This window comes from Lacerta agilis, chromosome 14, assembly GCF_009819535.1.
Source record: "Lacerta agilis isolate rLacAgi1 chromosome 14, rLacAgi1.pri, whole genome shotgun sequence".
In the NCBI taxonomy this organism is placed as follows: domain Eukaryota; kingdom Metazoa; phylum Chordata; class Lepidosauria; order Squamata; family Lacertidae; genus Lacerta; species Lacerta agilis.
In genome coordinates, this window is record NC_046325.1 from 18,966,143 (window position 1) to 18,981,539 (window position 15,397).

Genomic DNA, 15,397 nt, shown 5'->3' on the forward strand with positions numbered 1-15,397 from the left:
CCAGCCATTCTCCAGCTATGCAAATTACACCCCGCCCCATCATCCTCATGCCCCAGGTTCCCAGCTGCCCCCCAACCCAGCTGCCCCTCATCCCGGCACCAGCCTCTCTCTTCCTCTCTCTCGGGTTCTGCAGCGGCTCCTAGCAACCAATGAGGGAGAAGGAAAAAGAACCCACCTGGTTGCCGTGGCAGCCGTGAGGGGAAGCCAAAGGTTCTCAAGGAGAGCAAGGCTCCCAACTTCCCACCATCTGAAACCCCTGCATCTCGCTTTCTCCTCCCCTTGGGACAGCGATGGCCTGGCCCCTAGCCAGAACGAGGTGTTCTCAGGCGGTAGACCAGGTGTGGGAAGACAGAATGATAGAATTGTGGAGTTGGAAGGGGCCACCAGGATCATCTAGTCCAACCCCCAGCAGTGTTTGTGTCATGTGACCTTCATGCCTTCCAAGCCAGCCTACTCCCCACAAGTACAGCGCCGCCGCCATTGAAGTAAGATTCAACCGACAATTCAGTTGGCTTTTGTCCATGGAGTGGGAAGGAGATGTGACCGGAGCCTGCCCGGGCCCCTAGATCTTCATCTGAGGCTTGTCTCCTGCTCCCTCCTCTAAGGGAAGCTCAGAGGGAGATGGGTCAGTGTGTCTGGCTGTTAACCAGAAGGTTGGTGGTTCAAGCCCACTCAGGGATGGCTGTGGGCAGGATTCCTGCACTGTAGTGGGGTGAGCTAAATAAATGACTCGGGGTTCCTTCGAAGTCACCAGTTCTATGATTCTAGGTCCTTTTTAGTTGTGGCCCCTGTCTGCGGAACCCTCTCTCCAGTGGGGTCTGTCTGGCGCCTTCACTGACTTCTTTTTGGGCCAGCTACTCACCTTCCTCCAAAGGCCTTTGATGAGCTGAGCTGATTTTGCTCTACTGTGGATGTTATGATATGTTTGCACCAGGGGTGGCCAACTTCCAAGAGACTGCGATCTACTCACAGAGTTAAAAACTGGCAGTTACCTACCCCCCTTTTTTGGGTTCATGTAAAAGTTGTTGAGCTTCTTTAGGGAGGAGGAAAGCAACATTGAGCTTTTTTCTAGGAAGGAAAGCCCTGTTTTTGGTGGTTCAGGTCATTTTAGGGGTGCAGGGCAAAGATGTTGAGTTTTTTTAGGGGAGCCAAAGTTTTTTTGCTGCTTTGGGGGGAGCCACTGATCTACCAGTGATCTACCACAGACGTCCAGTGATCTACTGGTAGATCACGATCTACCCGTTGGACATGCCTGGAACTTTACACAACCCAAGTTGCTCAAAGGGCAGGTCTATCAATATCTCATCTCTGCTAAGTGACTAGATTGACCAGAAATATTAGCTAGATACAGTGCTTTCCCCCACGATAATTTTTTTAAGGGGTACTCTCATTTTGACTCAAGAAAATCACCATTTTATAGTTCAAATCGGGAAAAATAATTACAGTAAATGGACAAAAGTATAAAGATTCACAAAATGTTCAGGGATATGCATACCCCTGCGTCCAGGGCCATAGCTGGGGGGGGGGGTGAGGTGGGCCCCCGCCAGGGGCGCAGGCAATGGGGAGGGGGCGCAAAATTGGCTAAAAATATGTCCATAAATATAAATATTGATTATTGCCTCATAAGAAATTATTTTTAAATAGAGGGTGAGTTGAATGGCTGGAGGGGTGGTGCGATGAGAGGCAGAAAGAAGAGCTAATTTGTCTGTGGCTAAGGGGCGAATCTGGACGGTTCTGCCGGGGCACAAGATCACCTAGCTATGGCTCTGCCTGCGTCCCCCCAGGGGGGAAAAAAGCACTGGCTAGTTATATACTTACAGTTATTATTTTACTTACTTGGAGTATTAAATTTGCCTCTGCTACCTACCCACTCCCTGCCCTAGAAAAGTTCCTTCCTTTGTATGGGGGACTGCAAAATGTGTCTTCTAAAAATTATGGCTGCCATCCAGTTCTTGCAGCCAGCACCTGCCTAAAACAACTCTCTCACTCTCTCTCTCTCTCTCTCTCTCTCTCTCTCTCTAAATATATATATAAACAATTCAACAATTAATTTATGAAGAACTGGGGCAGCTCTTTTGCCCGTCCAAAGTTCTTAGTGCAAGTCAATTAATTTAAGAAAATTGCAGGCCTAATTTATTTATTTATTAATGCATCAATTAAAACAGATGGGGGTCATTTGACTCGTATTTCATGCACTAGGCAACAGGCCGAATTGTGTGGCACACCTGATACCTGGCCAGATGCCTCTGCTGCTTCTGTTTAATGAGTTCCAGAGTCTGCCATAAATGAATGGTAACTCTTTTACTGTCCGAAAGTGACTACACAACATGCCTAACAATCACACTAATGCAGTACCTGCGTTGCTTCAGTCCCTAGTTCTAGTTTAATTTTCCATGCCGTTCCTTACAAGGCATTGCCTGTCTGGTGAGGATTATATCTCAGCACAACTCCCACTTGTAGAAGTAAACTAAAACAAACAAACAAACACACACACACACACACACACACACACACACATCAAAACAAGAAACTCTTTACATTTTAAAAAGACAGTTGCTCTTTATTTTCCTATCCACACCCACCAAACCTCTTAATCCACCACATTCCATACCTCTATAAAGATACTTTATACACACACACGCGCACGCACACACACACACACATATATATATTGGGTTCACAACCTTTTTTTTTTCCTGGTAGAGACAGCTGCTGCATCTTAACCCAGGTAAACAACAGCTGAACCTGATCCCATCTCCCCATCCCAGTGACAGGCAAAACCTGTGCGAAAAGATATCCAAGGAAGTGGGCAGGGAAAGGGGTGGGGTGGGGGATCCTGGAGGTGGGGGATCCCCCAGAAACCACCCAAAGCACTCTAGCTCTGACTGTATAAAATAACATGGCTGCCCTAAAGAACCCACTGCACTATAATTACACAGAAATCTAGGCTGTGTGTGTGTGTAAGTAATACCTTTAAGGCACTTCACCCCTCCCCAAAGAATCCAAGTACTGTAGTTGTTTAAAGGTGCTGAGAATTGTTGCTCTGTGGGGTGTAAACTACTGCTCCCAGGATTCTTTGGGGGGGGGGGACAATGTGCTTCAAGGCATGGCGTGCTGGCAGCCTAACTCATTGGCCCTTGGGGTGCCTCCAGACTGTCAGTTTTCTGTGGGAGGGATCCAAGCGCTTACAGTACTGAGGAATTTAGGTTTGTGCAACTGAAGTGGAGTAAAGCGCTCTGTTGCCTTAGAGCAACAAATCCACTTTTTAAGTTTTTTGAAAAAAAAATCAGACTTTTGCAGTTAGGAAAGTGACAGGAAAATGATTTTCAAAGTCTAATATGAATGACTGTTTAATGCGAAGACATATAAACACTCTGTGAGCAAATCAGGGTGAATGTAAGATGAATACTCGCTGCCATATAACCACCCAGCAAGCAAATCAGAGCAAATAAACAAATCAACCATTGGGAGGAGACTCAGGTGTCCCAAAAGGACCCAGCAAGAGTTCTGGATCAAATCTGCCACTAAATCCCACTCCCTCTTTCCCAGACAGCCACAGCAGAACCATAGCTGTCAACTTTTCCCTTTTCTTGTGAGGAATCCTATTTGGAATAAGGGAATTTCCCTTTTAAAAAGGGGAAAGTTGACAGCTATGAGCAGAACCCTGCACCCCATCCCATGAGTCTCTGGACCCTTCTGGCTCCTCTGCCCAGCCTGAGGAGTTCTGGCTGCCCGCTCTCACCATGCGGCAGATGTTAATCTGGGGAGGGGAGGAGGGATTTATTTTGCAGATACCACAGCCAGGAGGAGAACAAAAAAGGCCTGGACAGCGGGGGGGGGGGTGAGGATCAGAAGTGAGGTGGGGGGGGAGAGATAATCCCCTTTCCCCCTCTATAAAACATCCTCATCCATAAGAGCCATCTCTTCTTCTGCTAAAGGGGACGTCAGAAGGACCGTACCGAGGGTGACCACGACACGCAGCACTCAGCGCCATGCAGAACAGTCTGGGACCAGCCTGCATCTTCCTGCGCAAGGGGATTGCTGAGAAACAGGGGGTATGGCCATTGCGCGGGGGGGGGGGGGCGACTGGGCAAGAGGGCGCATCAGCCCGGGTGGGCAGGGCAAAGGGTCTGGAACGGTCAGCCAAAGCAAGGGCTGAGTTTCCATTTTCCTCTGCAAGGGAAATTAACCAAAAGTGGGACCCGGTGGGATGAGGAGCCCCCAGGATTCCAGACTCAGCTCCAGGAAGGCAGCTTGCAGTTTATGGTGTTCTGGAGGATCCAGGTCCCGGGAGGAGAAGTCTAGTGCGTTGGAGAAGCAAGAGGGAGATGGAATTCTATGGGTCCGATTTAACTTCTAGAATGTTGGTTTGAAAGAGGCGTCACATCTTATATGCTGCCATCTCTCATTCCCCTTCTGCCTCTGGCAGGCAGGGTTTTCTTATTTCCCCCCCCCCTTTTTTATTAGATGGTTTCCAAAACATGCCCCAACTTTTTGGTCAAAATGACACGATGGGAAATGTATGCGTGTCCTGTGGGAGAACCCCTCTCGCAACCGATTCTCTGCCGCCACCACCACAGCCAAATAGATAACTTGGCTGGGTCTTTGAATGCTGGGAAGGTATGCAAGAGAAAGGCAGTCGGGGGGCTAAGTTGGCCTCAGGGGCATTGGACAGGAACCGAAACACTCGGTGCACAGGGCCACGGGGCCACAAAATAACTGCCAGGCAAAATTAAAATGGTTGGGGGTGTCTGAGGTTCTCGCTGAGGTTAAAATACTGTAGGGAAGGGGCATGAGATTCAGGGTGGGGAGTCTATTGCAAAATATCTGGGACTGGGTCCTGTGAACCACCTCCTAATTCCTTTCCCCTTAGTATGAATTATGTCCCGTCCCACCCCAGGCTCAGTAGTGGCGCAGATTATGATATCTTGGTGTGCTGCAGCCCTGCCATGCATTTAAAGCGTACCTTCCCCTGAACCTGAGAACTGTAGTTTTACCTATGACAGAGCCCAGCACCCTTAATCAATGACAGCTCCCAGGATTCCTTACGGGGAAGGAAATGTACTTTAACTATATGGTGTGTACGCATCCCTAGTGATCCTCAAGGTTCTCAGCTGCCGCCAGCTCATGGACTCACCCTTGGTTGTACTTGCTTGAAGTTTTGAGGAGGGGTCTCTGTGAATCAGAAAGCACAGTGAGGTGGTCTCAGCCTTTCTCTCTCTGTGTCTCTCTTCAAACATCTGCAGCTACATGGTTGCTCCTCTATGGGCTCTGCACCTCCTGGGTTTTGTAAGGATCGTGCAGGGTCTCTCTCTCTCCCCCCCCCCCCGGTTCTCCGTTCCTCCATCTCACTGTGATGACTGGCTCTGTCATTCTGGGCAGTGTTCCAGTTCATTGCTGGATCCACTTTGTCCTTCTGTGTGCCTGTAAATATTGAGCTGTCAACTCAACGGGAGCATTGCTGTGTTTTTGACAGCGCGATGCAATTATTTCGATTGGCCTTAGGGAAGAGGAGCCTTTGTTTGGGCGTCGGGAAGGGTTGGGTGGAGAGATCGGTTTGGCATTAGGGCTGGGGGGGGGGCTTGTTTTCTATAGCTCTGGAGGAAGGCGTAGTTTCTTGAGAGGTTGAGGACTGTGAACCAAGACTCCTTCATTTCCTTCCTTCCTATGTGCCTGTATCACTATGAATGACTTTACACCTGTCTTACAGGAGCGGGAATTGGGAGCAGATGAAATCGAAGGTAAGTAGGATGGGCATTTGTGATACTTTTAAGCAGCAGCTTTGGGTTGTTTTTTTTTTTTTAATTGTTCTGGGAAATTCTGAGGTTCTTTGGAAGATTATGAGGGATTATTTGATGGGAAGATCAGTAACGTTGGAGCTTCCCATAAAGAGAGTTTCCTCACCATGTCTGACCTTCCTCTGGTGTGTAATATAGGCATGGATGAGGGAGAAATTCAATCCAGTTTGCATTTAAAGGCAAACCTGCATAATTTGCACTTTCTGCAACAACAAGCAAACTGAAACACAGCCTTCCTTTATAAGTCACACTTCTCTGAATTTTGCATTGTGGTTCCCCAGCTAAATAATGTTTACAAAAACATTTTAGGGTAAAGTGTGCATAAAAACGCGTTTTTGGTGAATACGACATATATCATGGGAAATTACTTTGCAGAAATGTCTATGCTGATCCACATTGCATTAAAACTGTATCTATTACGTGAAATTTGCACCTGAAATTACTTGAATTTCACACTAAAATGCTGGTGAGTTTTCTCGAGGACCCTTTAAAAGCACAAAATGGCAAACTGATGAGAAAAGGTGGAGAACTGTTTGGAAAACTGAAAAACTGGGGGAAAGTGAAATGGACAGATTCGCCCATTCCTAGCCATAGGGGATATTGATTGCACACCCAGTTCATGAGGAATGATGGTGAGGCCTTAAGAAAGGGATGAGGAACCTGTGGCCCTCTGTCTTGTTACTGGAAAACAGCTCTCATCAGCCCCAGCCAGCATAACTAATGGTCAGGGACGATGGGAGCTGTAGTCCAGCAATATGTAGAGGGCCACGGCTTCTCTACCCTTGTCTTAAAACATACCCAGAATCTTCTAGAACATGTTGGGACTCCAAAGCAGGTGCTAGAAGGTCCTTCAGCAGCCCAGTTGACAGAGAAAGTGTTTCCTGAGGTAAAAACCTGGAAAACCACTGACACGGAGGTTTTCTTTACTTGGTTATTATCGCTACCCTTGCTGCTACTCTTGCTGCTTTTGTTTTGCAAAAACAGAGCTCCGTGAGGCCTTCGATGAGTTTGACAAGGACAAGGATGGCTATATCAGCTGCAAAGATTTGGGCAACCTCATGAGGACAATGGGGTACATGCCGACTGAGATGGAGCTTATCGAACTGTCACAGCAGATCAACATGAATCGTAAGTGCCTGATCTCTGAGGTCTGGGTTGAATATTTCAATAAAGAATGGTGCTGGGCTGAAGATACAAGGCAGCCTTCCTCAGCTGGCGGCCCTCCAAAAGTCTTGGACTACAGCTCCCATAATCTCTTACCATGAGCAATACTAAGCAAGGGCTGCTGGGAATTGTAGCCCAAAAGCATATTGAGGACATCAGGTTGGGGAAGGCTGACGATGGGCAGGAGTCCTGGTATCACTACCTGGGCCTCCAACGGGGTCAAACATAAAGGATGGCCACTGTTGGCTTGCCTCGGATTCAACCAGCCCTTGACTTGTTTGCCATTTCAGAGGGGGAAAAGGTTTGCATGGAGCCGGTGGTAGGCAGCAGTGAGGCAGCTTCCTGTGTGATGCAGTGGCTGGACCTAAGGCTCACCTACACTTTTGCTTGTCACATGCCTAGAAAGCACAGGCCCAAAAGTTCCCTCCCAGGCCTCCAACCAACTTTGGGAAAAGACAGTCCCGCAGGATGGAAAACAACAACAACACAGTAACTAGATATTATTCATAGCTAGAATGATTCTGGAGTATATATGTTAAATACTCTGAATAATGGTTTTTTCACAATTGGCAGATAGGGAACCAAAAGTATCTCTTTTTTATCTTTCTCTGCTTTTTTGGTCCTCCCCCCCTTTTATTTTTTCTTTATTTTGGATTGGGTTTCTTGTGTGGTGTTTGATTTCTGGTGGCACTCTAAGTAGCATTAACGAGGTGTATGTCTTTATATCTACATCCCAATCCCAAAGAAGGGCAGTGCCAAAGAATGCTCCAACTACCGAACAATTGCGCTCATTTCACACGCTAGCAAGGTTATGCTTAAAATTCTACAAGGCAGGCTTAAGTAGTATGTGGACCAAGAACTCTCAGAAGTGCAAGCTGGATTTCGAACGGGAAGAGGAACCAGAGACAAAATTGCAAACATGCGCTGAATTGTGGAGAAAGCTAGAGAGTTCCAGAAAAACCATCTACTTCTGCTTCATTGACTAGGCAAAAGCATTTGACTGTGTCGACCACAGCAAACTATGGCAAGTTCTTAAAGAAATGGGAGTGCTGGATCACCTCATCTGAATCCTGATAAATCTCTATGTGGGACAAGAAGCTACAGTTAGAATTGATTGGTTCAAAATTGGGAAAGGAGTACGACAAGGCTGTATATTGTCTCCCTGCTTATTTAACTTATATGCAGAATTCATCATGAGAAAGGCTGGACTGGATGAATCCCAAGCTGGAATTAAGATTGCCGGAAGAAATATCAACAACCTCAGATATGCGGATGACACAACCTTGATGGCAGAAAGTGAGGGGGAATTAAAGAACCTTTTAATGAGGGTGAAAGAGGAGAGCACAAAATATGGTCTGAAGCTCAACATCAAAAAAACTAAGGTCATGGCCACTGGTCCCATCACCTCCTGGCAAATAGAAGGGGAAGAAATGGAGGCAGTGAGAAATTTTACTTTCTTGGGTTCCATGATCACTGCAGATGGTGACAGCAGTCATGAAATTAGAAGACGCCTGCTTCTTGAGAAAAAAGCAATGGCAAACCTAAACAGCATCTTAAAAAACAGAGACATCCCCTTGCTGACAAAGGTCCGTATAGTTAAAGCTATGGTTTTCCCAGTAGTGATGTATGGAAGTGAGAGCTGGACCATAAAGAAGGCTGATTGCCGAAGAATTGATGCTTTTGAATTATGGTGCTGGAAGAGACTCTTGAGAGTCCCATGGACTGCAAGAAGATCAAACATATCCATTCTGAAGGAAATCAGCCCTGAGTGCTCACTGGAAGGACAGATCCTGAAGCTGAGGCTCCAATACTTTAGCCACCTCATGAGAAGAGAAGACTTCCTGGAGAAGACCCTGATATTGGGAAAGATTGAGGGCACAAGGAGAAGGGGACGACAGAGGACGAGATGGTTGGACAGTGTTCTCGAAGCTACCAACATGAGTCCGACCAAACTGCAGGAGGCAGTAGAAGACAGGAGTGCCTGGTGTGCTCTGGTCCATGGGGTCACGAAGAGTCGGACACCACTAAATGACTAAACAACAACAACAACAACAACAACAACATGTCTGTCTGTGTGTGTGTGTGTGTGTGTGTGAGAGAGAGAGAGAGAGAGAGAGAGAGAGAGAGAGAGAGAGAGAGAGAGATGAAGATACAGGAAGCTGACTTGTATGAGAGGCAGGGAGGATTCAACTCTCCATATGTGTGAAGCTTAAGGCAAAATGTTGACTGAGGGCTATATTTATAATTTTGTGTTTTATGAAGATCATATGATTTATTAATGTATCTTACTTTCTTTTTCTCTTTATTTCCCCCCCCCCATTTGATATATATACAGTGTGTGTGTGTATCTTTAGTTTAGTTTGAATTTTATGGTATATTAGATTGTAAAGCACATGACTTCCCCCAAAGAATCCTGGGAACAGTAGCCTACCCCTCACAGAGCTACAATCCCCAGCACCCTTAAAAAACTACATTCCCAGGATTCTTAGGGGGAAATCATCCGCTTTAAATGTACGCTGTTTATGCAGCTCAAAACTGGCTGCTGATCAGGGATATGTAAGGAAACTTGAAGGGGAAACCAAGATATCTGAAGCTTCTAAAAAATTAACCTGACTCTGATCCCTGCAGTTGGAGGGCGTGTGGATTTTGAGGACTTTGTGGAGATGATGACCCCAAAGCTGCTGGCAGAGACGGCGGGCATGATCGGACTTCAGGAAATGAGGGATGCCTTCAAGGAGGTAAGATGGGCTGGGATTGGACAGGACTTTGGAGTTCTTTCTCTCAGCCTTGTTTCTTGTTCTCAGGGGTGGGGCAGAAATCTGATTCCGTTCTCGTTCAAAGGCAAATCTAACAAATCTACCGCGCTTTCCGCAGCAATGCACAAACAGCCATCCCTTCAGAACCCGCACTTCCCCGAATTAGTGTGCGTTAAAATGCATTTGTTAGTGGAAACGAAATATGAAAGTGCATTCTGTTAGGGAAAATGGATTCGCAAAAAAATGTGTATATTCGGCAAAACTACATAGGTAAATATGCACATTAGAAGAAATTCATACTAAAATGCTGGTGAATTTTCACGACGACTTAATTCCCAGCTCCACAATCTGATACGGAAATGTGGAGAAGTGGTTAAGACAAGAAAAAGGAGAAACCGAGAGACACTGAAATGTACACTTATCCCAGCTTGTCATATGTCCCCTTTCCCTCCCAGAAAATTGAGCACCTCTCATTCCCCAACTAGAAAACATCGATCCTCCCCACCCAAAAAGCTGGGGGATGGGACATAGCACTCCACATGGCTATCCCTTCTCTGCCAACCTTGCTAGTTCCATAAAAAAATATAGAGAAGAGAGAGGAAGAAACTTCCTGGAACAGACCAAAGGTCTAGACAATCTCTCCTACTTTACAGAAGTCCTCTGATGGAAGCACTGTCGGGGGAACAGTCCTCTATTTAAAGGGGTCCTTTATTTGAAGGACTGTCTGGTCCACATCTGATTTAAGGGACAGAAAGATCCTTTAACTTGCCCATCAACAGTTAGCATCTGGAAGCAGGCAGGCAGGCACACAAGTTACCTGGTCGCATACATCATGAGCTGTACTGTATTTGTATTTAAATAATTATTATTTATAAATTTGCTTTTATAAATTTGTTACCACTCCGGAATTTTACTCACAGCTGTGTCCGCTTTTTTTGGTGGTCCATAATTCAGCGTTCTACTTACTGTAGTGACCCACCGGATGACCACAAGCAGGGCAGGAAGGCAAAAGCCTACACTGCTGCTCCTCATCTTGTGGTTTTCAGAGGTATACTGCATCTGAACCTGGAGGTTCTATCTATTTATTTTTTTAAGTTCTCATGAAAATCCATCAACCTTTTGGTGCAAATCCTTTTGGTACACTTCTTTTTCTTTTTTTGGAAAGCACTAATATTTCACTAATATTTATATTTCCTTAATGCATTTTCCCGCCATTATTTTTCACTGATATGTGCTTCTCTATGCACATTTTACCCTCGTATGTGCATTTTGGCACACATTTCTTGGCTGGAGCACGGCATTGCAAAATTTGGGGAAAATGCGACTTTTGTAAAGGATGGTTGCGTTTTGGTTTCCTTATTGTTTTGGAATGCGTGGATGAGGCCAGTTCACCTTTTAAACGCAAACTGAATTGGATTTCTCTCCCATCATTAATCCTGACGAATAGCCATTGGTAGATCTATTCCCCGTTAGCTTTAAAATGGGATCAGATTAACTGGCCGCCGCTGGATCTTGTGGCAATGAGTTCCATATGCTAACGAACCGCTGCATGAAGAGGTACTTCCTCTCATGTGTCCTGCATCTCCTGACATTAAGCTCCGCTCTCTTGCTCCTATTCAGATTAGGGGTGCTGACTCTCACCGCAACTAACTACCATGTCTCTCCCCGCTTCCAGTTTGACACCAATGGGGATGGCGAGATCACTCTGGATGAGTTGTACCAGGCCATGCAGAGGCTGATGGGCGAGCGCCTGACGTCCCGGGAGATTGCTGATGTGGTGAAGGAAGCCGACGTCAATGGAGACGGGACAGTGGATTTTGAGGGTGAGATGCAATCGGGGAATATAGGATTATAGGCTTATCGGGATACAAGGTGAGAGGTTAAAAGCTTTAAAGGTCTGGGGAGATGGGATTTAGGAGCACAGGCTGAAAAGATATAGGCTTAAATGGGCTTGGATAATAGGGTTAGAGAGTTATTGGATTGCTCCAGTTGCATGGAGATGGTAGCACACAGCCCACCTGTCAAAACGGGCTGCTGCTGCTGGGGGGGGGGGACCAGGAGCTGGACCACCCAGCCTCCCTGCTCCACCTGCCCTGTTTTTGGATTGCAGCCCCATTGGCGGGGTGGCTGTGGTACTAATTTAATAAGCAGGCGCCAGATAGCACAGGGTGGGAGTTGTCCCAACACACCAGGCAAGACTTAATGACCCTGAATGCTATGTTCTACCTCCACTGTCAGAGGCAGTATTGCTTCTGGAGGGAAGCAGGTGGTTCTGTGGTCTAAACCACTGAGCCTAGGGCTTGCCGATCTGAAGGTTGGGGGTTCAAATCCCCGCGACAGAGTGAGCTCCTGTTGCTCTGTCCCAGCTCCTGCCAATCTAGCAGTTCAAAAGCATGTCAAGTGCAAGTAAGATAAATAGGTAGGCCTACTGCTGCGGCGGGAAGGTAAACGGCGTTTCCATGCACTCTGGTTTCCATCACGGTGTTCCGTTGCACCAGAAGTGGCTTAGTCATGCTAGCCACGTGACCCAGAAAGCTGTCTGTGGACAAACGTCGGCTCTCTCAGCCTGAAAGCGAGATGAGCGCCGCAACTGGGCACCACAGTTCAAGAAGGATACTGACAAGCTGGAACGTGTCCAGAGGAGGGCAACCAAAATGGTCAAAGGCCTGGAAATGATGCCTTATGAGGAACGGCTTAGGGAGCTGGTTATGTTTAGCCTGGAGAAGAGAAGATTAAGGGGTGATATGATAGCCATGTTCAAATATATAAAAGGATGTCATATAGAGGAGGGAGAAAGGTTGTTTTCTGCTGCTCCAGAGAAGCGGACACGGGGCAATGGATTCAAACTACAAGAAAGAAGATTCCACCTAAACATTAGGAAGAACTTCCTGACAGTAAGAGCTGTTCGACAGTGGAATTTGCTACCAAGGAGTGTGGTGGAGTCTCCTTCTTTGGAGGTCTTTAAGTAGAGGCTTGACAGCCATCTGTCAGGAATGCTTTGATGGTGTTTCCTGCTTGGCAGGGGGTGGCCCTTGTGGTCTCTTCCAACTCTATGATTATATGATTCTAACCCCATAGTTGCCTTTGACTGGACGTAACCGTCCAGGGGTCCTTTTACCTTTACCTTTAATGCTTCTGGATTCCATTCTAGGAGAGTGCTGTTGAACTCAGGTTCTGTTTGTGGCCCATAGGTTGATCCCTGAGAACAGGATGCTGGACTAAGTGAACCACTGGCTTGATCCAGCAGCCTCTCCTTATATCCTTAGGTAACAGGACATAGGTCATTTCGGAATACAGATTCTGGGGATATTTCAGGCTACCACAACAGCACAACCAACTTCCAGCACAAGTAACCTGAATGACACAGGTGAAGCAGAATGCCCATTATTTCTCCAGGGGACTTATCTTGGTGCACAGTTTGGATTGCATTGGTAATTCATTTGTTTAAGACCGCCCACCGCCAGCCGAAAAGGGCACAATAGCCAGCCTTTAGGAAGCGTAGGAGCCTTATACCAAAAGCAAACTATTTGTCCATCCAGGCCAATATTGCCTCATCCAGCAGGAAAAAACACTGCGGGGTCTCAGGCCAGGGCTGCCCCCATCTCGTGCTCCCTCATCCTTCTTCATTTCATTTATTTAACAAAAATTGCGTACAGCTCCATGTTAACGGAACCTCTAAGCCGTTTACAAAACACAGCAACATTTTGTAGAATCATAGAGTTGTAGAGCTGGGAGGGGACCCCCCAAGTCCAAGTCATCTAGTCCAATGATTTGAATTATTGATAGAAAGTAGTTAAAAACAAATATTTTGAACATTCAAAAGATAATTAAATTCAGCACTAGACGAAACAGAAATTAAACAAATAACAGTGCACCCAAAATAGTTGAATAATATCATGTGCATGTTCAGCGCAGGTTTATCTTCTTACTAAACTGAAATAGCTACAAATAGCAGCAGTAAAAAACTTCAATAATATGTGAATAAAAACTCACTGGTAAAAATATCGAAGGCCTGTCTAAATAATATAAGTTTTGAAAGACAAGAAAGTAGGAATGACTCCAGCTGACCTTCCATTAGCAAGTAGTCCCACAGGGCAGGGCCTGCTGCACTAAACCCTGGTAAAGGTTGGCCAAATCCTGGGGGCATGGAGGACCACCAAGAGTGCCCCATCCGAAGGTCTCAGTGATCAAAGTGGAGAGCATGGAATCTGGGTGTCCTTAAAGTTGTTCAGAACTTTGTGAATTAACACAAAAGACCTGAACCTGGCCCAGTAGCAAATTGGCAACCAGGGCATCATTATTTTGCATGTGAATTACACATTTATCTCCAAGGAACAGGCGGTGGCATTCACAGCCATTTATCTCCCTTTTGATAAGCACAACAGCCCTGTGAGGTATGTCAGGATGAGGGAGCACTCAGCAGTCTTCATAGATTTGAAGCCAGGCCTCTCTGGCCTTGCTCCCCAGCCGCACTGATGTGTTTCTTGACGTTTGCCTTACAGAGTTTGTGAGGATGATGTCACGCTGATGGAGTCGCCCACCCCTCTCTGGTTCCAACGGATATGTGAATGTATGGAGTTCCAACATCAATTCCCAGTGTGAACTGGGAGGGGAGGTCAAACCTCCGTTTGCACAAGAGACTGAGCAGGGCAAGGGGTGGGTTGGCACTGGGGGGCATTCTTGGATCGTCTCCCTAAGAGGAGGGCAAGCATCCCACTTGGCAAAGTCCAATCCCTGCAGGAATCCTTTATTACCGGGCAGCTGCATTCATCAAATGTATCCCACAACTGGTCCAACCAGCTCGGTTCATCCCTCTCAAACACACACCGGAAGATCACTTCCCTGCCTTACCTCTCCCTCCCCTCCAGCAGTCGTGTACAATAAGGACTTCCTCGTATAGGATCGCTCAGGATCCGCGTGGGGTGGCTTTTTTGTGGCACATCAACTGGAGACGCCCACTGCTGCCGGCATCCGCAGAGGTCGGAATAACACCCTGGCAGCTCCACGTCTGGCCCTGCCAAAAGCAGCTTATCCGCTTTAATCGCTGCTCAGAAGGGCAGCATATGGGGCAGGAATAAACAGATTAAAGAGGAAGCAGGGACCCTCTTGCGTAGGAAGGCCAGAGGTTTTCCGAAGCGGGACACTTGGGTTTGATCACCATCATCAACGTGTGGGTGGGGAGCAACGAGAGTCTAGCTTGGCACAGGACGAGGGAGTAGAAGAGCTCAGACTCCTGGCTCTTTGGCTATCTGAGCCCCTTCAAAGGATTGCAGCTCCAGGACTGTTTGTTTCCTCCTAATGGGCCTTTGCAGATTAAAAGTCATGGGGCTCGGAAACAGCTGCTGCACTCCCACCTCTCCATTCCCCTAATCACAGTGGCGGGGAGGGTGGCAGAGGAGGAAGCGGAGCAGCGGGCAAACCCTCAAGGATGTGCCAAGGTCACTCCCGGGCAAACAGATTTAGCTCTGCCCCTGCCTCTTGGTCCTCAGGGCTGCTACCCTTTTTAGCCCAGCCGCAAGACCACTCTGGGACGGTGCTGCGGTTACGGGGAAGCAAGGGGGGAAGCTCTCTTAATAAAACCTACAAGACCCATCCCAACCCCTCCCGATTTAGGTTAAGCCAAGTTATAAACCCCCCCCCCTCCCCTGCCACCTCTAACCATCCAGGAAACACAGGCAG

General features: G+C 47.1%; 1 protein-coding gene across 1 annotated transcript; it reads left to right on the forward strand.

The window, feature by feature from the left end:
- Nucleotides 1-3,948: 3,948 nt before the first annotated feature.
- CABP5 (calcium binding protein 5) lies at nucleotides 3,949-14,567 on the forward strand. The gene is made up of 6 exons (XM_033170936.1): nucleotides 3,949-4,055; nucleotides 5,711-5,741; nucleotides 6,783-6,926; nucleotides 9,591-9,700; nucleotides 11,394-11,541; nucleotides 14,221-14,567. The coding sequence occupies exons 1-6, from the start codon at nucleotides 3,993-3,995 to the stop codon at nucleotides 14,244-14,246; spliced, it is 522 nt and encodes a 173-aa protein (XP_033026827.1). The 5' UTR covers nucleotides 3,949-3,992; the 3' UTR covers nucleotides 14,247-14,567.
- The last annotated feature ends 830 nt before the right edge of the window (nucleotides 14,568-15,397 follow it).

Excerpts from the sequence above, each read along its gene's own strand:
- CABP5 (XM_033170936.1), top strand. The coding sequence starts at position 3,993 with ATGCAGAACAGTCTGGGACCAGCCTGCATCTTCCTGCGCAAGGGGATT. Across the intron at positions 4,056-5,710 it reads GGATTGCTGAGAAACAGGGG|GAGCGGGAATTGGGAGCAGA; the intron begins GTATGGCCATTG and ends CCTGTCTTACAG. Across the intron at positions 6,927-9,590 it reads ACAGCAGATCAACATGAATC|TTGGAGGGCGTGTGGATTTT; the intron begins GTAAGTGCCTGA and ends TGATCCCTGCAG.